This window comes from Myripristis murdjan, chromosome 12, assembly GCF_902150065.1.
Source record: "Myripristis murdjan chromosome 12, fMyrMur1.1, whole genome shotgun sequence".
In the NCBI taxonomy this organism is placed as follows: Eukaryota; Metazoa; Chordata; class Actinopteri; order Holocentriformes; family Holocentridae; genus Myripristis; species Myripristis murdjan.
Window position 1 is genome coordinate 3,581,796 of NC_043991.1, and position 26,037 is coordinate 3,607,832.

The 26,037-nt window shown below is 45.3% G+C and overlaps 1 protein-coding gene and 1 long non-coding RNA gene across 2 annotated transcripts in view; both read right to left on the reverse strand.

Moving 5' to 3' along the window:
• Positions 1 to 1,452: 1,452 nt before the first annotated feature.
• The window catches only part of LOC115369203 (NACHT, LRR and PYD domains-containing protein 14-like), a gene marked incomplete at its 3' end in the record, with an annotated part of 59,358 nt that continues 34,773 nt past the window's right edge, over positions 1,453 to 26,037 (reverse strand). Inside the window, exons 11-13 of the mRNA XM_030065770.1 lie at positions 6,752 to 6,922; positions 5,463 to 5,633; positions 1,453 to 1,555 (exon numbers count right to left, since the gene is read on the reverse strand). Of these exons, the coding sequence (XP_029921630.1) occupies positions 1,453 to 1,555; positions 5,463 to 5,633; positions 6,752 to 6,922 (445 nt within the window). The remainder of the gene's footprint in view (positions 1,556 to 5,462; positions 5,634 to 6,751; positions 6,923 to 26,037) is intronic.
• On the reverse strand, positions 10,677 to 21,213 carry LOC115368780 (uncharacterized). The gene is made up of 4 exons (XR_003929079.1): positions 21,198 to 21,213; positions 20,802 to 20,915; positions 19,940 to 20,053; positions 10,677 to 10,711 (listed from the first exon to the last, which is right to left on the reverse strand). It is a non-coding gene; the product is annotated as an uncharacterized LOC115368780 (long non-coding RNA).

The following is a 26,037-nucleotide window of genomic DNA, read 5'->3' on the forward strand; positions in this document are numbered from 1 at the left end:
TTTTCAAACATTTTTGACTCTGGTGTGCTCTGCTCTGCACTCTGCCTGGACATGTGACTCACTCTAGCTGCCTCAGGAATGCGCAATACACACCCATTGTAAGAGCTCAGAGGGAGCAGAAAACACTCTCAAACTAAAACTGCCATAACTCAAAAACGGTAAAAGATAGCAAAATCATGTAAATGGGAGATTTATAGATCCGAGTCTCGTGACTCGTTTAAACTTTGAATCAAGTCTGTAACTCAAACGGTGACCGAGCTGTGACACCTCAAACAGGGGTGGGTTTTCTGGATTTCTCCACTGGATTGAATGAGGATTTCTCTGTCTGCCTGCATTTTGGTGTGATCATGCCACAGCTGCCAGTACTCAAGTCAGTCACACACTTGGACATGCTAAGGGCGCCATCTGCTGGAGGGGCGCTGCTAGTGGCCGGAGGGGCACCAGCAGCGAATGTACTACCAGTGGGTTTTTGTTGGCGTTGTGTGTGTGTGTGTGTGTGTGTGTGTGTGTGTGTGTGTGTGCACGTGCGTATGTGTGTGTGTGTGTGTGTGTGTGTTTGTGTGAGTGAGTGAGTGAGTGAGTGAGTGAGTGAGTGTGTGTGCCTGCATTTTGGTGTGATCATGCAGCAGCTGCCAGTAGTCCTGTCGGTCACACACTAGGTCTTCCGCGGCCTTTCAAAATAAAAGCCCAAAACTCTTTCAAAATAAAAGCACCGAAAAATACCCTTAAAACTGGCACACACGGACGAATTGTCTGCACTTCGACACGCGCGCCGTCCCCGACGTGCACGGGGGGGGCGAGGGCCCGTCCAACGCTGCTTGCAGCTTTAATTTTAGCTGCTTTTGGAAACACACACACACACACACACACACACACATATAGTTTCAGCTCGCTCACACTTTCTGTAGAGCCTTGTTTGTTTTTGTACTTCGTGCGTGTGTGTGTGTGTGTGTGTGTGTGTGTGTGTGTGTGTGTGTGTCTCAGTACTCACATCCTCTCAGGCTGCCAGCTGGAGTCCAGTCTTCTACATGTTCCAGCCTGTAGGGATGAACACAAAACCATCATCCTCTTCATCATCATCATCATCACCTGCAGGTCACATGACCCCAACACACCTGTGGCTGCTCTGATTGGCTGATCTCTCTCTGTCTTTCTGTCCAGTCCTGAGGCCACTGAGCACTTTGGACATTTCCCAGGAAATGCTGCCTGCACTGACTGTGTCCAGCACAAGAACCAAGCAACCAAGCTGCTCCGCCTGGACTGACTCCACCCCTCTAGGACTGACTCCACCCCTCTACTGACCTCAGAGGGCTGACTCCACCCCTCTAGGACTGACTCCACCCCTCTACTGACCTCAGAGGACTGACTCCACCCCTCTACTGACCTGAGAGTCTTCAGTCTGCAGTTTGGACTCTCCACCAGAGCAGACAGCAGCTCCACTCCTGAATCCTGCAGCAGGTTCTCACTCAGGTCCAGCTCTGTCAGATGGGGGTTGGACTTCAGAGCCGAGGCCAGAGAAGCACAGCTGCTCTCTGTCAAGCTGCAGTCCCTCAGTCTGAATGAAGAATAAAAAATAAACTATAAGACAGGAAGAGTGCAGAAGCATCAGTCCTCAGTGAACTGGCTCCTTGAGCTCTGAGAGCTTTTTCTACTTCAGTATCTAGTTATTATTATGGATTTGCCATGTTGTCCAGCAGCCTGCTCACACTGATACAGCTATTCATTTTGTAAGAAAGTGAAAATACTAAACAATAATAGGCTAATTATTCCTAAATAAATGAAAATGTTGTTATTTGAAAGTCTGCTCCCCACAGTGTCTGCCTAAAAAAACCCTTTTGGACAAATGGAGTTGATGAGCCCTGATGTGTTTGATTTTCTTCCTCACATCACAGCAGAGATCTGGAACCGACGGCTCACCAGGGGCCTCATCTAAAGGGTGCGTACGCACAAAAACGTGGCGTACACCAACTTCATGGCTGGGGTACGCACGTTTCTACAGCTATGGATCCTTTGGCGACACCTAGAGGTGATGCTGGGAAACTGTTGATAATGTGAAGACAACTAGTCCTCAGAGTGATGTGCACATCTGAGACACATGAACAATTAGCACTGATGAATAATTAACACACCCGCGTGTCTGGGATTAGATTAGCGGATATAAAAGCACGCCTAATATTAATCCCCCTGTGCGCCCCCAAACATGATCCTGTCTTCACAGCATCAGTACCAGTCTGTGGTTCAAGTTAGTGACTTGCTGTTTGTTGCTGGTTAAACTAAACTTCAGAGCTTTCTGACCGGCCCCTGATTGTCTCTGTGTGTAAAGTACTCATGTCAATAAACCTGTGTGTCGGGCGCCCCGGTGGCTCACTGGCTAAGAGCGAGCACCATGCAGTAGTGGTTTTGGTAGGAGTAGTAACATGGAAGGGCGCAAGGGAGTAATTTGGCCTAGGGCGCCAACATAGGCAGAGCCGCCACTGGAACCAGGGCTCAGTCCTGATCACAGAGACGGGGGTTTGAATCCGACCTCAGGTCCTTTGCTGCATATCATCCCCTCTCTCCCCCCTGTCTATCTCTACTGTGTCTATCAAATAAAGCAGAAATGCCAAATAAATCAGGGTTTCCGCTACATGTAATTGATCGTGGCGCACCGCCACGGCTAAATAAAAGCCGCCACGGCTTGGGAATGATGATTTTTTTTTTTTTTTTTTTTCGGGTGTTAACAATTTAAAGTATATTGTATGAATGACCTGTGAAAACGACCCTACATACACACATAGCATATATTTGCGCACATATACTTACTATAATCAGAGTTTTAAATGATAAATTAAATATCACGACATGTTACACTACGCCGCAATTAATTTTTTTTTCAAAACGCACCGGAGTTATCACCCACCTGCTTTGTGCTGCTGCTGCGCGCTCAAGAGTGGAGGCGGTAAAAAGCAGAGGGAGAGAAAAGGGCGAGAGCAAGGTACCTAAGCAAGATTAAGTTTAATCCATTTTTTGTTCAAGCCTGTGAAAACGACCCTAATGTTATTAATGTTAACATTGCATTGCGACCGACAGTAGGGCTGGGCGATATGGACCAAAAGTCATATCCCGATATATTTTGGCTGAATATAGATATACGATATACACTATATTACCAAAAGTATTCGCTCACCTGCCTTTACTCATACTATGAACTGAAGTGCCATCCCATTCCTAACCCATAGAGTTCAATATGATGTCGGTCCACTTTTGCAGCTATTACAGCTTCAACTCTTCTGGGAAGACTGTCCACAAGGTTGAGGAGAGTGTTTATAGGAATTTTTGACCATTCTTCCAAAAGCGCATTGGTGAGGTCACACACTGATGTTGGTCGAGAAGGCCTGGCTCTCAGTCTCCGCTCTAATTCATCCCAAAGGTGTTCTATCGGGTTCAGGTCAGGACTCTGTGCAGGCCAGTCAAGTTCATCCACACCAGACTCTGTCATCCATGTCTTTATGGACCTTGCTTTGTGCACTGGTGCACAGTCATGTTGGAAGAGGAAGGGGCCCGCTCCAAACTGTTCCCACAAGGTTGGGAGCATGGAATTGTCCAAAATGTTTTGGTATCCTGAAGCATTCAAAGTTCCTTTCACTGGAACTAAGGGGCCAAGCCCAGCTCCTGAAAAACAACCCCACACCATAATTCCTCCTCCACCAAATTTCACAGTCGGCACAATGCAGTCTGAAATGTACCGTTCTCCTGGCAACCTCCAAACCCAGACTCGTCCATCAGATTGCCAGATGGAAAAGCATGATTCATCACTCCAGAGAACGCGTCTCCACTGCTCTAGAGGCCAGTGGCGGCGTGCTTTACACCATTGCATGCGACGCTTTGCATTGCACTTGGTGATGTGTGGCTTGACTGCAGCTGCTCGGCCATGGAAACCCATTCCATGAAGCTCTCTGCGTACTGTACTTGGGCTAATCTGAAGGTCACATGAAGTTTGTAGCTCTGTAGCAATTGACTGTGCAGAAAGTCGGCGACCTCTTTGCACTATGCGCTTCAGCATCCGCTGATCCCTCTCCGTCACTTTACGTGGCCTACCACTTCGTGGCTGAGTTGCTGTTGTTCCCAAACGCTTCCATTTTGTTATAATAGAGCTGACAGTTGACTGTGGAATATTTAGGAGCGAGGAAATTTCACGACTGGATTTGTTGCACAGGTGGCATCCTATGACAGTTCCACGCTGGAATTCACTGAGCTCCTGAGAGCGGCCCATTCTTTCACAAATGTCTTGTTTCACAGTCTGCATGCCTGAGTGCTTGATTTTATACACCTGTGGCCAGGCCAAGTGATTAGGACACCTGATTCTGATCATTTGAATGGGTGAGCGAATACTTTTGGTAATATAGTGTATATCCCGAATTTTTTTCCTTAAAGTGAGAGCAAATGTTCAGTTAAGTCAAAGCCCAATATGACATGACAGGGCTGGAGCTTTTTTGGGTTGTGGATGGCTTGTGGCTGGGGCTTCTGCAGTGTTCCTGGTAGTATCTGGGGGGCAGGAGCTGCTACAGGAACGTCCTCTCGCTCGGCCCTCTCACCTGCCGTGTCTCCACTGAGAGGCCGAGTGAGAGGACGTTCCTGTAAAGTTACCGGGAGGCTGAGCGACCATGACCGGGGCATCAAAATGCGTGTTGTTAAAAAAGCCTGTTGTTAGCGTTAGCTAACGTTCCCTAAAGCAAACGTTAGCGTCCCTAAAAATGCCGACTAAAAAGTGTGTTGTTACTGTTAGCTAACGTTAGCTAGCACGTTAGCGTTAGCTTGGTAGTGTTGGCCGTGTTGCTAGGGACGCCTAGCGCCCGGCTGTTTGCTTTCTGTTGACGCCACATCGCACCGAGAGTAAATCCAGTCAGCACCAGGTAAACCCCAAGCCGCTGCTCCACCCGGGAGTTTTTGGGGCCGCTCCGAGTCCCTACCTCGAGGCAGGGCCGTTTTTAGCCATTTGGTTAATAGTAAACTGTAAGTCAGAGATGGTTTGGTTTTTCTCAATTTACCAAGTTCCACTCACTTTAAATTGCATTTATGTGTAGGTGAAGACAGACCTGAGGAACAGGCTGCAGGGGGACCATCTGGCAGCATGCATGCTGCTCAGCATCAATGGGCCACCTCTGGCTGAGTTGAACTACAATAGAGCCTTAGAGCTCTTTTTCAAAAAAAAAAAAAGAAAGATGAAGTGCTCTCAGCCAGGCTGCACACTGCCAATAATACAGTCTTGCAATATGTAGCAATGTAAATAAAGTGTGTATGGGTCCGAACCAAACTCTGTGTTTCTGTTACATTCTAACACATTTGGTCCCGTTGGCCGGGACCAAATGTCCCGGCCAACGGGACATTTGGTCGTAAAAATCCTGGGGGAAACCCTGTAAATAAATAAATAAACCTATACAGAATATTACATGTTCACACATCATTAAAAAGTGCAGTCTGACCTGAGAGTCTTCAGTCTGCAGTTTGGACTCTCCAGTCCAGCAGACAGCAGCTGCACTCCTGAATCCTGCAGCTGGTTCTCACTCAGGTCCAGCTCTGTCAGATGGGGGTTGGACTTCAGAGCCGAGGCCAGAGAATCACAGCTGCTCTCTGACAACCTGCAGCGCCTCAATCTGAATAAAGAATAAAATATGTAGCTATAATTTCCAGTGTTTTGGATATTTATCAGTCAGAGATTTTTCAAAATATTGAAAAAGGAAAGACAAACCAATGAAATAGTTAATATATCTATTATATTAATAATAATAATATTGATAGTACTAAGTAGTACTTTGTATTGCATCTTTAAAGCAAAGTTCCAAAGTGCTTTACAAAACCATCAGAGTCAATGAAAAGATAAATATAACACCTGGAATGAAAAGACTTCAAAATATTAAAAACACAAATAAACAGACAATGAAAGCAGGAAATGATAAAAGATCCAAAATAATTCAAATTCAGTGCTAAATACGGGAGACATGAAAACAGCCATAGGTACGTCCATAAATAACAAATGAATGGCTCAGTGAAAAGTCCTCAGATGCCTTCAGTCTACCATCTTCTCAGAGTAAAACTGGAGAACAAGAGCTTCTGCATCACATGACACCAGCACCCAGTCTCTTGACCAATCAGGGCCAAAGTTATGAGCATTTCAACAGACTGACCAGGTGATGGCAGTAGAGGTGGGCCCATCAATATATTGATATAATATGGATACTGTGATTTGACATTAGATATGATGTGGGATTTGGGATATGGTAATATCTTAAGGCATCAGTGTTGTCCTCTCCTGCTTTTAAAGGCTGCATTACAGTAAAGGGATGCAGTTTTCTCAACTTATTAGACGCTCCTCGCTGCTCTGTTATTGGCCTCAGCCTGCTCGCTCATCATATCCATATTACTAATGACTGTTTAGCACTAATTTACACTTTCATGAAAGCACCAACCAGTTATCCTAACAATATCCTCACAATATGGATATCATGATATTCAGTCAAAAACATGGTGACAGTCGACTGTGTTCATTAATTACCACAATAAATATCAGATTCCCACAGACGGAGGCCATTTGGACCCCTGCATCTTGGAATAATGTACACTGTCATCACTGACGTTCACAGTTTTTCACTTCAACACACAAGGATTTTGTGAAAATACAGTTTGACAACAATTTGAGATGTAAGCCTGTAAAACTCCTGTTCAGCTAACAGAATATTACATGTTCACACATCATTAAAAAGTGCAGTCTGACCTGAGAGTCTTCAGTCTGCAGTTTGGACTCTCCAGTCCAGCAGACAGCAGCTTCACTCCTGAATCCTGCAGCTGGTTCTCACTCAGGTCCAGCTCTGTCAGATGGGGGTTGGACTTCAGAGCCGAGGCCACGGTTTCCCAGTGAGTCTCTGAGAGTTGACAGCCAGAAAATCTGTAATTTCAGATTAAATGTCAAGTCTGTGATTTTCTTGTGTTTATATAGTGTTATATTATAGTAATATTAAATTGTATTACAGGATACAAATTTTTGAAAGGTGCTTCATGTATAATATCAGAAGAAACCAAGCAGTAGAAACCTGATGCTCAAGTTCAATTACACAGCAAAAAGTCTGATTTTGAAGTATTTTAGGGGTGAGCTGCTATTAGGGCCCTATAAAATCCGTTTTATTTTTTTTGCCGTTTTAATTTTTGGAATTTCCCTTTTTTACGTTTTAATTTTTGGGAATTCCGTTTTTTTTTACCTTTCACTCTTATTTTACTACCAAAAAATAGTGTGTTCTTAATGTTAATGACTAAAATGCATACAAATGAAATAGAAATTACCTTAAATTAACTGAGGTAACAAATAAACAACACTTTATTTATTTATTTAACGATTACGTTGTTCTAGCAATAAAAGGTGAAAATGATATGTTATTAATGATTGAACAAAAATGACAAGAGGATGCATCAGTAATTATTTCACCTGAGGGTTGATGTTGGGTCAATGCATGCACACATTTAACTTAAAAGATTGTTGACCGAGTGTTGACCATTGTACGTACAGGCTATTCACATGAACTTACGAATGACGATGTTTAGGACCATGCAGTCTCTTACATCAGTGGTCTGTTACGTTAAATTATTATTTGTTTTAAAAATGTAAATTACTTATCAAACAGACCTAACAATTCAACTACCAATGAATGAGCAGTAGTATGCCTGTGATAACATAGATTGAAAAATAAGCCAAAGTGAAACCTCTTCTCTGAATAGACAAGCTAAGCCAGTGTGCTGCTGTTAGCCAGTGAAAATAGAGCAGAGTGGCACCTCTTCGCTTTGTTACACAAGCTATGTCAGTGCACTGCTGTAGCTGGAAAGTTTCTTTGCCTTTTGGACTCGTAAGGTGCCGGTGCAGGTGTTGTAATGTTTTTTTCTTGGTGGTGCAGGTGCAGATAAAAACCACTGGAGGGACTGTGTGACTCAGATTTGCTTCTCTCCATGTGATTTTCCCCAGACATACTGTACGTTCACCTCTGTGAAAAAGGAGTGGTAAATTGACCAGCTGGTGGTCATATATTAGCTTAAGTTTATAGCCTATCAATCTATGCATCAATAAAGAAGATCAATTTAAGGCTATCTGAATTGAATTTATTTAATTTGTAACACACATGCTTGTTTATTTCACTGACCTGTTTTCAGATATTTGCCAGGTTGAAGTTCCTTTTTTTTTTTTTTTTTTTTTAGGAAAACATCTTTTGTTAAAATATTTTTTTTTGAAATTGATGACTATTTGAGACTCATATCTATTTATTTATTCTAGTTTGAAGTTATTTTTTTAGTTGACTCATACAGTGCTGCGTATTCCACTTACAGTACTTTGTTCTTACTAATAGAGCTTGTCAAGTTTAATGGAATATCGTTATGCCGTCATTTTATTCCTATTATACATCTGGGATTGCGTGGTCAGCGGGAAGTGTGTGTGTGTGTGTGTGTGTGTGTGTGTGTGTGTCGGTGTGTGTGTGTGTCGGTGTGTGTCTCCAAAAAAAATGCCACTTAGGGCCCCAATTTGGCCAGGGGCGGCCCTGATCTGAATATTTAGAGAACTACATATCTTTATTGTATTTCTGATGGTGTCAGGTATGGAAGCAGCTCTACACTGTTTGTATAATGTTGATTTCACATCAGGACTAACCGAGCCTTCCTGCAGTTCCTCACAGCTGGGATCAGTCTCCGTCGTCCCTCATATGATGTGTTGTATGCCTTCAGGTCCAACTCATCCAGAACCTCCTCTGACATCTGCAGCATGTAGGCCAGAGCTGAGCAGTGGATCTTAGAGAGTTTCTTCTCTGATCTGTTCTCTGACTTCAGGAACTCTTGGATATCCTGATGTACTGAGAGGTCGTTCATCTCCATCAAACAGTGGAAGATGTTGATGCTTCTGTCAGGTGAGACACTGTAGGTGCTCTTCTCCTTCAGGTTGTTGATGGCTGTCTGGATGTCTTCTGGTCTGCTCTCTGTCTGACCCAGCAGGCCTCCTAAGAGCCTCTGGTTGCATTCCAGTGAGAGGCCATGAAGGAAACGGACAAAGAGGTCCAGGTGACCATTTTCGCTCTTCAGGGCTTCAGACATGACTGTCTTCAGGAAGATATCCAACGATGGCTCAATGTCAACTCCTTTATTGTTGCGTGTTCTCATGACTCTGGCCAGTACCTCTGTGTTGCTGTTGGTGTAGCAGTGGAAGATGTAGACTGCAGCCAGAAACTCCTGAATGCTCAGATGAACAAAGCAGTAGACTTTTTTCTGGAAGAGCACACACTCGGTTTTGAAGATCTCTGTGCACACTCCTGAGTACACCGAGGCCTCTGTGACATCAAGATCACACTCCTCCAGGTCTTCTTGGTAGAACATCAGGTTGCCTTTCTCCAGATGTTCAAACGCCAGCCTGCCCAGCTTCAGAAGAACTTCCCTGTCAGTCTTCATCAGTTCCTGCTGACTCCTCCTCCACCTGTCATGTCTCTCATGGTACTTGTGCTTCTTCCTCTGTGTCTGAACCAGCAGGAAGTGTGAGTACATGTCAGTCAGGCTCTTGGGCGGCTCTCCTGTCTGGTCTGTAGTCAACATGTGCTCCAGAACTGTAGCAGTGATCCAGCAGAAGACTGGGATGTGGCACATGATGTGGAGGCTCCTGGACTCCTTGATGTGTGAGATGATTCTGCTGCACAGCTCCTCATCACTGGATCTCTTCCTGAAGTACTCCTCCTTCTGGGGGTCAGTGAACCCTCGCACTTCTGTTACCCTGTCAACACATGTAGGAGGGATCTGATTGGCCGCCGCAGGTCTGGAAGTTATCCAGAGGAGAGCCGAGGGAAGCAGATTCCCCTTGATGAGGTTTGTCAACAGCACGTCTACTGATGATGTCTGTGTGACATCAGACACGACCTCATTGTTCTGGAAATCCAATAAAAACCTGCTTTCATCCAGGCCGTCAAAGATGAACACGACTTTACAGACGGCGAGCTTCTCTGCTGTGACCGTCTGAAATGTTGGATGGAAAACACGGAGCAGCTGGAGAAGACTGTAGCGCTCATCTTTGATCAAGTTCAGCTCCCGGAACGAAAGCAGAACCACAACACTGACATGTTGGTTTTCCAAGCCCTCTGCCCAGTCCAAAGTGAACTTCTGCACTGAGAAGGTTTTTCCAATGCCAGCAACGCCCTGCATCACAACTACTCTGATGTGTGTGTCCTGGCCAGGTAAGGGTTTAAAGATGTCGTGGCACTTGATTGGAGTGTCACTGAGGGTCTCCATCTTGGATGTTGTCTCCAGCTGCCACACCTCATGTTGGGTATTAACCTCTTCACTCTGTCCCTCTGTGATGTAGAGCTCAGTGTAGATCCTGTTGAGGGGGGTTCCACTTCCTGCTGCAGCAGTTCCTTCTGTCACAAATTCACATCTCCTCCTCAGACTGATCTTATGCTCGTCTAAAACCTCCTGTAGACTGTCGTCAGCTGTGCTGGTTTGACTGGGTGTCTGCAGTCCAGGTCTTGTTCTGGATCTTTTTCCACACTGAGGACAGGCAGGATCTCCTGATGGATCTGACTGGTCCCAGTCTGAGGTGATGCACCGTCTGCAGAACCAGTGTCCACAGCTGGTGGAGACTGGATCCCTCAGGAGCTCCTGACACAAAGCACAGCAGGACAGCTGCTCCTTCACATCACCTCGACTGCTCTTCCTGTCCCTGCGGAGATGAAAGCAGTTTGTTTATGTTTAGACAACATTATGTTTTAACTGAAATCTTAAAATCTTTTTTAAAATCTCATAAACGGACTCATGTCATTTTCTGTGACTACATTTACATGGATTGCAATATTCTAATATTAATGCAATTAAGATAGTATTTACAAGACTAAATGTCCATGTAAGCAGCATGACATCCACTTTGAGTTTTTACAGCAGATTATGACAAATACAGCAATCCAAGAGCTTGACAGCTCATGTTTTTTTATTTATTTTTTTTTTGAAAGCAAAAAATCTCCACAATACAGCATGAGGAGGAAACTCGCTGCAACAAGTTTTCAACAAGCTAAAGAGGACGACACCCCCTTGACTTAACCCTGAGATTAGTCACCATTGGTACAACTCCAGTGAAGACCCCATTAGGGCTGAACGATTTAACGTTTTCTGATCGAAATCACGATTTCAGACAGTGCGATCTTGAACTGCGTTTTTTTTTCAACGCTCCTGACTGACTTGTGTCAACTATTTCACACATACATGCCGTCTCCCTACCATCCCGCCGTCATGCCCTGTCAAGCTCACCAATCAGAAGCGGCATGCTACGCGTGGACAGGTCACGCTAACCAATCAGAAGCGGCCATTGTCCAGGCGACAGTATACACACTCTAACAATAAGATGGTGTCCCTAAATAACGTGTTTTGAAATGGCTTCAGCGGAACCAGAAGTGGAGTTAGGGGATTTAATTCCAAAAAAGCAGCACATCGGTCATATGGGAGTATTTCAGGTTTGGGACTGCAGATGTGCACCAGAAACAGGTACTGTGCAAAGCCTGTCGAGCAACATCCAGCGACAACACAACCAACTTAGACTGGCCCTTGGAAATGACCACAGGCATTTACATGACGAATGCGTGACCAAAAAGTCCGGGGAAAAGTCGAGTTAAAGTGATGCTCAAGCCCACTGTAGCAAATAGACTACAATTACAGCACTGTTTACTCTGTAACTCCGTATGTAAAGAGCAGCCGAAGGCACCGGGAGATAATGACTGCTGTAACGCACTACATTGCTAAATACATGGTGTCTGTTAACACGGTCAGCAGAGACGGATTTCAAAACCTCCTCTGCACGCTGGACAGAAGTTATGATTCCCTCCAACACCTCCTTCAGCCAGGCTGCCATCCCACAGCTGTACGCCGAGTGTGAGGAAAAAGTTGTAACAGAACTGAAAAATGTGGAGTGTTATTACTTATTTAACATCGTTTTTTAAAATTGTTTTGTATTTTATTACATTTTTTAACGATACACAATTACGGATTTTTTGCACTACTTTTTAAAAATAAGACAGTCAAATGTGGCTCTTTTAGTTCTTCAGTTGTAACAGCTGCTGTTAGTCAAGGACTTTAAACAATGTAAATGCATGTTTCTTGGCCATATATACATGTTGGAAGCAATTCTTACCTTTTTATTATTCCTCTTTACATTAGAGTAAACAGCATTTAATTTTTTGATGGTATAATGTAATTTATTTTCTGTCATGTTTTAAATTGTACATGGTGAATATTGCACTGAAGCTTGATTTGAACAAATATCGCAAATAAAATCGAAATCGCAATATCGGCCAGAAAAATCGCAATTAGATCTTTTCCTAAAATCGTTCAGCCTTAGACCCCATAACAAATGTCTGAATCCCCTCCACATCCAAGTGGGTTTTTATGCTGGGTTCCAGTGCTCCTGTCTGCTTCCAGGACCAGAAGTCAGGTATTAAAACACTCAGGGCCCTATCTTGCGGCAGACTCCCTAAACCCGTTATTTGCGGATTTAGGATTTAGGAAGAGGCGTTCCCCCGTAAAAAGTTGCTATCTTGTGCACCTCCCGCTATCCGCAAAACACCTGCGCTACCCGCTATATTATGCATAGGCGTGTTTTGGGCGTTCCGCCAGTTACACCAATCAGTGTGCCAGGTGCCATTGCCTTTAAGGGCAGGCTGCGCTATCCTAAATCCTAAATCCTAAACCCGCGATGGAGAGAGGGAGGTAGATTTTCTCAGGGGTTCAACTGAGGCTAAAGCAAGTTGGCTTTATATACATATTATATATTATATTATAGGCGAGTTAATTCGGGAGGTGGAGCCACATGTGTCCAAGTGGACGTGTCACAAGGTTGTACTGATTGAGTAAAATCCCCGGGTCACACCACACACACACAAGAGGCAGAGGTGGAACTATGTGTAAACTAATTTACTGACAAGGTAGATTTAATAAAATATTAAAAATAAAAATATAGCACAGCTGCTGGCTTATGATAAAACAATAAAACGTGCTGGCGTAAGTGTCCAATTAAAACAGTCTTTCCTCTAAACAGTCTATATGAGTAATATACTCAGTCCATTCCGGCGGCGTCCCGGTATCAGTCCGACCGTGTGCGTGGCGAGGCTCCGTCGGGGCGTGCATTGAAGCCGCCTGGGCGCGCTCTCCTAACAGCCCAAACTTTAGGGATAGCGGATAGCGGGTGATCAGGACCGCCCGCTATCCGCTATCCCTAAAGTGTGTGCGCAAGATAGCAACTTTAGGGATAGCGCATGAAACACGCCCACGGACACACCTCCAGGCGCAAATGACGGAGTCGGCATAACGGATAGCGGGTAGCGGGTGGCGCAAGATACCGTTTAGGGATAGCGGAAGTTCCTAAATCCGCAATTTGCGGGTAGCGGGTAGTGGCAGCGGATAGCGGGTGGCACAAGATAGGGCCCTCAGGCTGGGACAATATGCTTATCTCCTGATCGATACTATCATGACACCTGGGAGCCGATCGATACATATTGCGATTCTGAAGTATCCTCTTATCCTCGTTGTGGAAATGTGTCAGAAACTGGCCCTCACTGTCAGTCCAGCTGGAGAAGCAGAGCTCCTCTGAATGGCCTCGCTCTCTAGTTTGTGTCTGTAAAGTTTGATGAGGCTGTGATTCTCCTAGAGGTCACTAAAGGTCATTTTCTCCAGCGACGTCCAGTTTGACAAAAGTCTCTGCCTGCAGTGAAATGGCTGCTATGGGGGCCAACATCATCACACAGGAATCAAATGTGGCTCATTGAATCCACAAGAGTCTCAGCTTTCCAGTCAAAGCCAACTGATGCAGCTTCAAGACTGTTTAGGCCCCAGTCTGCACACACACACCATTTTACAACAGGCCACAAGAACACATGTGGACTGCAGGCTTTGGGGCCCAAACTGCATGGGATTAGCAGAAGGTGGGCGTGTCTGCAAAGGGGAGAGCCGTGGCTGCCCAGAGAACCCATTTTCATTCACACATCTGGAGGTCAGAGGTGAAAAAAAAGCTAAAAATTTAGCCAAAGTTAGAAACAATATTTTTTTCCAGAGAGTTGTCAGGTTCTGTAAATGCTGTGGCATCGCCAGGGGACATGTAGTGGAGGGACACTACATTCCCATCCAGGATCAGCAGCGACATCCCAAAATGGCCGCCAGACCACAAACTACATTCCCCACAATGCCTCACCACTCCGACAGGTGCAGGTGTTTAAGCCACCTGATTGAGAGAGGACAAAGAGCCCTGAGGTGGAGCAGAACAGGGGGGAGAGAGAGCAGGAGGACAGAGAGCAGCCGGCTGGAAGGAGTTTGGCAGCCAGGCCTGGAGGAAACTACAGAACAAAGGAAACTGTTGCAAAGCCCACCAATACAGGAAAGTGGACACTTTAAGTTGGATTGTTGTGACAATTAGAAGAAAGATTTGATTACTGTTTTACCCCATAGGGGCACTTTATGTTGGAGTTTGGATATTGTTTGGAGCTACCAGCTTTACCTGAGTCACCTGTATTACCTGGAATATGAGAAATAAATAACCACTGTGGGTTTGTAACGGACTTTGCCTTGTGTATCCAGTTTTGTTGCACTGCCTCATCCTAAGCCTGCCCTGGTAACCTCTCATGACCTTACAGATGGTGGAGAATGCGGGCACTGAGGCTTAAGTGCGTATGACCGGGGGTGAAGATATTGAAAGCCTGACTCAACTGTTTTCGGCCCTTCACACAAACGACCATCAAACCGGGATGGAGCAAATGATGCAGGTGCTGTTGGAGACTCAGAGGGCGCAGCAAGAAACCAATGCCGCCCTATTACAGCAACAAATAAAGGCTAACCAACTGAAGGAACAGGAGCTTCGACAGTCAGCCAGGGTGAAGCCCAAAGCAGGGGATTTCATCCCTAAATTTGGAGGGACAGATGACGTGGAGGCTTACCTCCATGCCTTTGAAGCTACAGCCGCTCGCGAGGGGTGGCCGAAGGCACAATGGGTTGGACTCTTGGCTCCTTTCCTCTCTGGTGAGGCCCTCAACGCATTTCAAGATTTAGAGGCCGACATTGCTCAAGATTATGATATACTCAAAGATGAGATTTGAGCCGACATGGCCTTACCAAATTTAGTATGGCTCAACGCTATCATAATTGGTCCTTCCAAAATGGGCAAACGCCCCGTTCCCAAATGCATGAATTGATTCGAGTAACCAAAAAATGGCTCGAACCAGACAAGAAAAGCCCCGCTGCCATTGTAGAAACCCTGGTCATGGACCGTTATCTAAGAGCTCTGCCTTACGAGGCCAAAAAGATAATAAGTCACCAGAAATTAACGACAGCCATGGAATTAGTAGAAGCCGTAGAGCAGTATCAAGCTGCATCAGATATGCTTCGCCCTTCCCGTAAAGAGCCTGTTGTCCCTGCCCAAGCTCGACCCAGTGGGCTTCGCCAAAAATGTACTAAACCAGACACCCCTCAGTCTAGCCCGCCAAAAAGGGGGGGTAGCCAGACAGGCCAGCCAAGAGGGTCCCCGAACTCAGCGTCCCGACAGTGTTACCGGTGTGGAGAGTTGGGCCATATCTCATGGCAGTGTGAGAAGCCTGATGAGCCGATGCCCACAGCGGAGTCCACCAGTGGCCCACAGGTCCACTTCGCTGCCTTCCTGGGAGAAAGTGAAGACCGTCGGCCGACGTGCCCAGTAACCATTAATCAGCGGGATGTGGAGGCACTGCTGGATTCTGGAAGCGCCAAGACCTTGGTTCAGGAGTCCATGTTGGAGGACTCCTTCCCCGCCCAGGGTCATACAGTTCCAGTGGTTTGCGTCCATGGAGACACCCGGGAGTATCCCACTGCCATGGTGAAGCTAACCACAACTAAGGGCTCCTTTAATGTCAAGGTGGGAGTAATCAAGACCCTTCCAGTTCCAGTCTTGATTGGTCGTGACTGTCCTGCCTTCGATAAGCTGTGGAGGGAAGCCCAGAAGAGACGCCAGAGGGAACCCCGGAGGCGAAGGCTCCACAGCCGAAAAACGGGTAATGCCTTGGTTAATGTTGCCAAGTCTGGTCCTGGCACACAGGTGTTAGCAGAGGGATTGGCAGTGGACTCTAGTGGGACGGAGGCAGCACCCGGAGAATCGGGGGACTCCGAACACCTTCCAGGCGCCAGTGACGAGGACCTAGGGGGACCGGGAGAGCTGCCCCTGCTCAAAGGTCAGTACGGAACAGCTCAGTTACAGGACCCCACTCTTAGTAATGCATTAAGAAATGTCCAGGTCCTAGAGGGGAAGTTGGTGGGAACCAGGTTAGCTCCGTCATACCCCCACTTGGCAGTAAAGAATGGCCTCTTGTATCAAATAGTAAAAAGTAATGATACAGTCACTGAGCAACTCCTGGTCCCCAGGCCACATCGCTCCACAGTTCTACGTTTAGCCCACACCCACTTACTGGGGGCCCACTTGGGGGTCGAGAAAACAAAGGAGAGAGTACTGCAGAGGTTCTTTTGGCCAGGAGTTCACAAGGAAGTAGAGAATTATTGCCGCAGTTGCCCAGAGTGCCAGATTAAAGCCCCCAAACAGACTTACAGGAGTCCCCTCATTCCTTTGCCAATAATAGAAACTCCCTTTGAGAGGGTGGGAATGGATATTGTGGGTCCCCTCCCCAAGAGTGCCCGAGGCCATCAGTACATCTTAGTCATAGTAGACTATGCTACCCGGTATCCAGAAGCCATACCTTTACGAAAAGCCAATGCTAAACAAATTGCCAAAGAACTGTTCCTCTTCAGCAGCCGGGTAGGGATACCAAAAGAGATTCTCACTGACCAAGGGACCCCTTTTATGTCCAAAGTCATCAGGGACTTATGTGTTTTTTTGCAAGTGAAGCAGGTGAGGACCTCGGTGTACCACCCTCAGACGGATGGGCTAGTGGAGAGATTTAACAAAACTCTCAAAGCCATGCTGAGGAAGGCTATTGACAAAGATGGACGGAATTGGGACCAGCTCCTCCCCTATCTCCTGTTTGCGGTAAGAAGTTCCTCAGTCATCCACTGGGTTCTCACCCTTTGACTTGCTATATTCCCACAGACCCCGGGGTCTTCTGGACATAGCCAAGGAGGCTTGGGAGGAGCAACCTTGTCCCCATCGTACCATGATTGAACATGTAAGTGCGATGCGGGATAGGATGGCTGCAGTGATCCCCATCGTGAAGGAGCACATGGAGAAGGCGCAACGGGATCAGAGTGCAGCTTACAACAGAGGAGCCCAGCCCCGAGAGTTCCAACCAGGAGATAGAGTCCTAGTGTTGGTCCCCACGGTGGAATGCAAGTTCTTAGCTACCTGGCAGGGACCCTTTGAAGTAATTGAGAAGGTGGGAGAAGTCAACTACAAAATACGGCAACCGGGGAAGAGGAAAGGTGAGCAAATTTACCATGTAAACCTCCTAAAGAAATGGCATGACAGAGAGGCCTTGTTCAGTTGTCTTTCCCCTAGAGAGCCCGAAGAACCGGCGCAGGACAAAGTGCAGTTTGGCCCAGACCTCTCCCCTCATCAACTGCAGCAAGCAAAGGAGCTAGTGGATGGTAACCAAGACGTCTTTTCATCCCTCCCAGGCTGCACACACCTGGTGGAACATGAGATTCGCACTCAGCCAGGCAAAACAGTGAACCAGAAACCATATCGGGTCCCTGAGGCCCGCAAGAAGCTGATTGCGGAGGAGGTAAGGAAGATGTTGGAATTGAAGGTAATCGAGGAATCCAAAAGTGCCTGGGCAAGCCCCATCGTCCTGACAGACAAACCGGACAACACGGTACGTTTCTGTAATGACTTCAGAAAAGTAAATGAAGTATCTGAATTTGATGTTTATCCCATGCCTAGGGTGGATGAGCTAATTGAGAGCCTTGGCAATGCACGGTTTATAACCACCCTCGACCTCACAAAGGGGTACTGGCAGGTTCCCTTGTCTGCAGAATCGAAGGAGAAGACTGCCTTTGCCACAACTGGGGGCCTGTGGCAGTACCGAGTGATGCCCTTTGGTCTGTCGGGAGCTCCGGCCACCTTCCAGCGCTTGATGGATCAGGTACTGAAACCACATAAAGACTATGCTTCCGCCTATTTAGATGATGATGTCATTCAGAGCCCAGACTGGGAGAGCCACTTGCCTCGAGTACAAAAGGTCCTGGAGTCAATCCGACAAGCGGGCTTGACGGCGAACCCCAAGAAGTGCAAGGTGGCCTTCAGTGAAACAAACTACTTGGGGTACACCATTGGACGAGGCCTGGTCAAACCCCAGGAGGCAAAACTATATGCCATCCAAGACTGGCCAAAACCATCAACTAAGAAGCAGGTGAGATCCTTTTTGGGCCTGGCTAATTATTACAGACGGTTCATCCCTGATTTTTCTATGATAGCTGCCCCCCTCACAGAGCTAACTACCAAAAAACACTCTCGGATGGTGAAGTGGACCTCAGCAGCAGAAGAAGCCTTTGGCAACCTGAAGAGAGCCTTGTGTTCCAAACCAGTCCTTACCGCTCCTGATTTCAGCAGGGAGTTTGTGGTCCAGGCGGACGCCTCTGAGGTGGGTCTGGGCGCTGTGCTGTCCCAGCTCAAGGAAGGTGAGGAACACCCAGTCTTATACTTGAGTCGAAAACTGCTGCCTAGGGAGAGAAACTACGCCACTGTTGAAAAAGAGTGTTTGGCCTTAAAATGGGCCCTAGAAACTCTGAAATACTACCTGCTGGGACGAAGGTTCACTCTGGTGACGGATCATTCCCCTTTACAGTGGATGGCTAAAAACAAGGAGACAAATAGCCGAGTGACTAGGTGGTTTCTAAGCCTCCAGCCTTATAACTTCTCTGTCATTCACAGACCCGGACGGAGCCATGGAAATGCTGATGCCCTGTCCCGACGTGAGGCCTTCTGGTCCTCATTTACCCTGCCGAGGACGGCAGGCCTGGGGAGAGGGATGTGTGGCATCGCCAGGGGACATGTAGTGGAGGGACACTACATTCCCATCCAGGATCAGCAGCGACATCCCAAAATGGCCGCCAGACCACAAACTACATTCCCCACAATGCCTCACCACTCCGACAGGTGCAGGTGTTTAAGCCACCTGATTGAGAGAGGACAAAGAGCCCTGAGGTGGAGCAGAACAGGGGGGAGAGAGAGCAGGAGGACAGAGAGCAGCCGGCTGGAAGGAGTTTGGCAGCCAGGCCTGGAGGAAACTACAGAACAAAGGAAACTGTTGCAAAGCCCACCAATACAGGAAAGTGGACACTTTAAGTTGGATTGTTGTGACAATTAGAAGAAAGATTTGATTACTGTTTTACCCCATAGGAGCACTTTATGTTGGAGTTTGGATAATGTTTGGAGCTACCAGCTTTACCTGAGTCACCTATATTACCTGGAATATGAGAAATAAATAACCACTGTGGGTTTGTAACGGACTTTGCCTTGTGTATCCAGTTTTGTTGCACTGCCTCATCCTAAGCCTGCCCTGGTAACCTCTCATGACCTTACAATGCATTGTGAAAATAATACAGCAATGTGTTGAACCTTGTTTTTTTTTTTTTTTTTACCTTGAACCTTGATGTTGAAATGAAAATGTACTTTTGAATAATGAAGTATTTTTACAAGAGATTAGATCTGTCAGTCAATGTGAATCTAAACTTCAGACTCAGGTGTGTGAAGAACTTGTGAGTGCAGGTGCACGTGGAAATGTTCTCAGGTGTTTTGGTGCAAAACATCAAACAGCATCATAGTTTGTGGAAAACAGCACAGACCCAGATGTGTTTTGGTTGAACAGCTGGATTGCAGAGCAGGGAGCAGTCATTTCTCTCTTTGCAGTCTCTTGTCTTGATCTCCTCACTACTTGCTCTGCTATATAATCTCATGTCATCATATTCCATCAGGCTCACAGTCTGACAGCTGTCTTACTTTGTGTCTGAAGGTCCAGGTCCAGTACTGAATCTTAGAGGTTCATCTTTAGACCAGTCGCTCTTCATGGACAGACAGCTGGACACTGCAGACTCTGCTCTGTGGCAGGAACCTCTGGAAACACAAATGTTTGAAACATGTTATTAGTTCTTGTAAATCGGGGCTCCAGACTAACTTTTCCACTGGCAGCACTGGTGCTCCCAGCTTTCCCAGTCGCTCACAGAAGCTCATGACTTGGTCACAGCCTTTTTTTGTGAGGGGGGGGTCCAGCTAAAAGAGCGGATGTGGCTCATGACCTGAAGCATCAGTTTTGGGGTCACGTCTACTTTCTCCATGCACCACAAACAGATTTCACAAGAAAACAGTGAACACACACTGCACTCTAAAGGCCGATTTATGCTTCTGCGTTTGCAAGGCATATGGGGGTTGTGCGGAGCTGACGGAGGTTGTGTGACTGCCGCAGAGCCCTGCCGCGCACCTCCGAAAAATAGTAACTACGCAGACCGCCCGTAGCCCCAAACGCAGGCCCCCCCCTGACAACAAGAGCTATGATTGGTCCGCCAAACTACATCATGTCTGTCATTTCGCCCCTCCGGCGTCACGTCCAGTTGTTGTGCCGGCAGCGTCATTTTTAAAAGAACTGCTGTTGTGATCACATCTTCTCATCAGTTCATTTCAAATTGTTTGGAAAGTTTGGATCATGCTGGATCTGGATCTACTGCTGCTCCTTTTAAAACACCACAACAGGTAGACGAGCGACCGTACGTCACAGGGTGTACGTAGGTCTGCAGAAAAAAAAAACGCGTCCCATAATCTCATGTCATCATATTCCATCAGGCTCACAGTCTGACAGCTGTCTTACTTTGTGTCTGAAGGTCCAGGTCCAGTACTGAATCTTAGAGGTTCATCTTTAGACCAGTCGCTCTTCATGGACAGACAGCTGGACACTGCAGACTCTGCTCTGTGGTAGGAACCTCTGGAAACACAAATGTTTGAAACATGTTATTAGTTCTTGTAAATCAGGGCTCCAGACTAACTTTTCCACTGGCAGCACTGGTGCTCCCAGCTTTCCCAGTCGCTCACAGAAGCTCATGATTTGGTCGCACATTTTTTTGTGAGGGGGGGTCCAGCTAAAAGAGCGGATGTGGCTCATGATCTGAAGCATCAGTTTTGGTGTCACGTCTACTTTCTCCATGTGCCACAAAGACATTTCACAGGAAAACAGTGAACACACACTGCACTCTAACAGCTGTCTTACTTTGTGTCTGAAGGTCCAGGTTCAGCACTGAATCTTAGAGGTTCATCTTTAGACCAGTCACTCTTCATGGACAGACAGCTGGACACTGCAGACGCCGCTCTGCCCTCCTCTTCCTCCACACAGTCACTCATCTTCTGCTTTAAGTCAGTCTAAGAGGTGCAAACACACACACACACACACACACACACACACACACACACACACACACACACACCAAAGGGATGATATATGAGTTAATGTTCTAGTTTCCTAATGGACAACAGGCATTAACTGTATGAGTCACATAAATAATGTGTGTTTCAACATATTTTTGTTGAAACATCAGTTTTGTTGTTGCTATTTTATATTAAGTGTATATTTATAATAAGGTTTTTGTTGTTTTTTTCTTCTTCATTTCAAATACTGTTATTTTGCATATGTATGTACTTTTTATTTTAATATTATTATTATTTTTTGGTCATTCTTTATATGGATCTCATGTAATTTTATTACATGTTATTAACATCTTGCTAATTATTTGCTGTATTATTTCCCCCCCATGTCTCAGAAAGTAATACAGTGAATTTATGCAGGTGATAGAGGGTTAATACTACACACACTGAAACACACACACACACAGTGAGGCCCAAACCTTACAGTGAAATTTGACATTTTAATTTGAATTTGTCATGGCGACCAGTTTCATGCCTGCAGCGTTTGGTCTTTGTAAAGGAGCCGGGAGCCGCTGATGATCTGCACAAATAAATGCAGATTCACAAATAATCTGTGAAGCACAAATTCACTTTAGGAAAGCACAAATGAAAGAGTGTGAATGCAGCAAAGCTCATGGACATGTTTCCTGTTTCTGTTCCAATCCAGAGGCTGCGTTCCAGACGCTGCGCTCACCAGCAAATCCTGGTGTCGTCATGAAACCTGCAAATCTTTCTTTCAGTAGTTTTGGAGGCGCACCGTGTTCCCTTCATGTCTTTTTCTTGTTGTTTTCAGAGAACAGAGCCTCAGCACAAAAACACAAACTCCTTTCCATCAAATCTTCAAAGCAGATGATGCTTTCCTGTTAAGGCGCCACAGGTTTGGCCCTTATTCTCTTTTCTGTGTTGAGGGACCAGAGGCCTGTTCTCCCCCTGACAAACAGGAAACACTTTGCTTTCTGTTCAGGCTGGGAAAAAAAAAGCTACAGGCCTGTTCAGGGCCCTGGGAACACAGGGGGGCCTCCTCACTTTGAAAACTATTAATAGATTTGCATTTTTTTTATTAATTAATTTATTCATTTGTCCATTTCCAGTGGCGGGTTTCATACATATAGATCAGTCTGTATTTCCTGTGGAATAAACGGAATTAAACGGCTTTAAAAACGTGCTGTCTGACGTATAGAACTGGCTAACATTAGTTTTTACCGCCTGATGAGATTTTTTTTTTCATCATCACAAAGAAAATGATCACTGCTTTACTTTTTAAATTTATTTCTAACAGATGAACTCAACAGCGAAAAATGTTGCTCGAAAATGGCGTCAGAGACTCACAGCAGAAGCGGAAGTTTCTTTCTTTATTCCTCTCTTTCTTTGCTTCATTCTTTCTTCTTGGACTTGAAGTCAGATATGAAACAGAAATCCTCTCCTGACGTCCGAACGTGTGCAGCTCTTCTAGATCAGGACACTGAGACACAAGTCCAACATTAATGATGATGATGAGCCTCCTGGTCGCGGCTCGTCTCGTCCAAACCTTCAACCAAACTTTCACTTTCACTGGTGCTGCGTTCACGTCCTCATCGGAATCATGGGAAAATTCAGCAGCTCCCGCCTGCATCCCTGTGCTACTACTCGCCCCCGGCAGTCCCCGTGCCGGCGAAAAAGTTTAAAATTTTTTTAAATCTATCTATCTATCTATCTATCTATCTATCTATCTATCTATCTATCTATCTATCTATCTATTTGTACAGACAGACAGGCAGACAGACAGACAGATAGTAATGTGCGGTGAGGTCCTTGGCGTGGCCAAGGGTCAGTTAACGCAGCAGAAATTGCATCGCGCGTACATATGAAATATCTATTATACAACACAACGACCGAGCAATCTGATTGGTCAATCAGACGTTTAGAATGGACTCAAATGAGCATGACAGCTCGGCTAACCGTGCTCAAATGAAAAATATGTTCATCATGCTCATCACTGAAAATATTACTTCGCCTATATCTTATTACTGGAGTCTGTGTGGTTTCCATGGCAACACGAAATGTTTCACTTGCCTTGAAAATGGACGCACCGCTTCTTCTCCACAAGACGCACGTTTTTCGTATTTGGGGCGTGGACGCAGGTCAAGTAATGAATGCACACTTTTTGTCTCTTCTGCGCTGCTTGCAACTTTTAAACACTTCAGTTTTATTTTATGAGTATAGTTTTATTTCACAATTAAAAATCTTACCATTGTTATCTAAGTTTGGATATTAAAGGTAATAAAAATACTGGAATACGTCCATTATTTATTGTTATATTTTTCAGCTTTTGGATTTCTCTCATGTACCTCCTGTAGTACCTCTGCATACCATGAGGGGTATGTGTACCCCTTTTTGAGAAATGGGGAAATACATGATAAAATAAAACCAAACCAGACTGAAAATCTTTATTTATTGTGTAACACAATTTGATTTGACAATTTTTTGTTTATTGAAGCAAGCCTTTCAGTTTATATTTGGGAGTTTAAGCTCATCTGACCTAGTGGTTCTCAAACCTTTTTCAATAATGTACCACCTTTGAAATATTTTTTCAGCCAAGTAAAACAATCCAGCTCCGTCAGTGACTGAGGAGATTTTATTGGCTCTTCTTCTCTTCTTCCTCCTCGTTTCCAGCTGTATCGCTGCATTTTTGTCTGGTCAAGGTTATCAAACTTACATTTAAATTTACTCATTATAGCATAGGCTTGTTATTTTGGGAATTATGCATGACTGATATTTTTTAAAGCAATATTTATAACAGAAAAAATCTCATGTACCTCCTGCAGAACTTCCCCCATTTGAGAACCGCTGGCTTACTTCAAAAAGTATTTAAAACAAGTTCATTTTTAGTTTCAGTGAAGAGGCGTCAGTCTGGTTCAGAGTGTGACGGACTGAGACGCCACATCAGTGAGGCAGACTCGACCGGCCACAGCCTCCTCTTCATCACCAAAACTACACCCACCTCTTCATCTGCTCCTCTGGTTTTATTGACTCGCTCTCGCTGTCTTTTAAATCTGGAAATCATCTGTCTGTTCATTATTCAGTGTGGATTTTACGGCTCATTGTGTCTTGATTTTGTCATTGGTGTTCTCAACATTGATTTAATGGGCATTTGTTTGTTGTTCATGGTCACAAAGACTTTGCTTTTCTGTCAAAAACAAAAGGAAAATAACACATTTTATTTTCTCAGATGCCTGATTTGACCTCCAGTAAACTGTGCAGAGATTCTTGTCACTGCTGTATCCCTGAACGTTGCTGACATCTGCTGTCGACTCGAGGCAAAGACAGGAAGCAGCCCGACACACGGGGAGCGGTCCTGAAGCCGTGAGGTGATGTCAGCGTCCCTGAGCGAGGCCTCCACCCGGCGGAGAGCTGTGTCAGTGACCGGAAAGTTCCTGAACAAACTCCACTTCCTGGAGACCGATTACAACATGCACAAGAGGACTGCACACACACACACACACACACACACACACACACACACACACACACACACACACACACAGTTTGGGATGGCTGTAACACGTTTTGTCTCAGTAGCTATAACTTGCAGAATTTTTGTGTTTGAGCCCTACAATTTCCACACTAAGTACCCTTATTTGTGTACTATAAATAACAGTTTTCAACTATAACACTGAATTCATTAGCTGATATCAAATACAAGAAGTTCCACTACCCCACCACCGGGGTAAGTTTTAACAATAAGAGAGAAGAATTAAAAGAATTAAAAACTGAGACCGCATCACAAAATTTGCATGCAAATGTCCAAACAATTACCTTTTTAACTGAATATTAGTGTCATGGCTATAAAATTTGCATTCTTCTTCACACAGCTATGCAAATTCACATGCAAGGTCATGACAAATAAAATCATTGAATCCTTGAACTATAATTTGCAGAATTTTTGTTCTTTTTCCACAAGTTCCCTTATTTGTGTACTATAAATAGCAGTGTTTCCAACTTCTCAACCATATCACAGAATTCATTTATTGATATCAAATACAAGAAGTTCCACTACCTCACTACCGGGGTAAGTTTTAACTCGACCTGTAAGACGTCGCATTAAGAGAGAAGAATTAAAAATTGAGACCACATCACAAAATTTACATACAAATGTCCAAACAATTACTCTTTTTTTACCTGAATATTAGTGTTTTGGCTATAAAAATCTGTGTTCATCTTCACACAGCTATGCAAATTCACATGCAAGGTCAGGAAGAACGAGGTCAACCATGGAATGGATCACATGAGTCCCAGGTCATCTCTTATTGGTGAAAGCAATGCTGTTTTTTCGGATGCTTTTTTGGAAAGTTATTGCAGCGCATTCCCCCAAATATCTGATATGCAGGACAATATCATTTTCCCGGGGGTGGTGGCAGTGATGTTGTTCATGTTTAACCTTACATTTATGTGGAGAGAATTCATTTCCGACACTTTCAGGTGTGGTTTCCCCTGCTTCAGTCCCATGCGTGTTACATTTCCCTCGACCAGGCCAAGAATGCCAGAGTCTGGACAAACAAGCTGCCCAGAGCTAAACAGATAGATAGATGGATGTTGTGTCATAGCAGCAGGTTGTTGAGAAACTGCACAAGAGCTAAAAACTAAAAAAAAGTATAACTATCAACATTAGA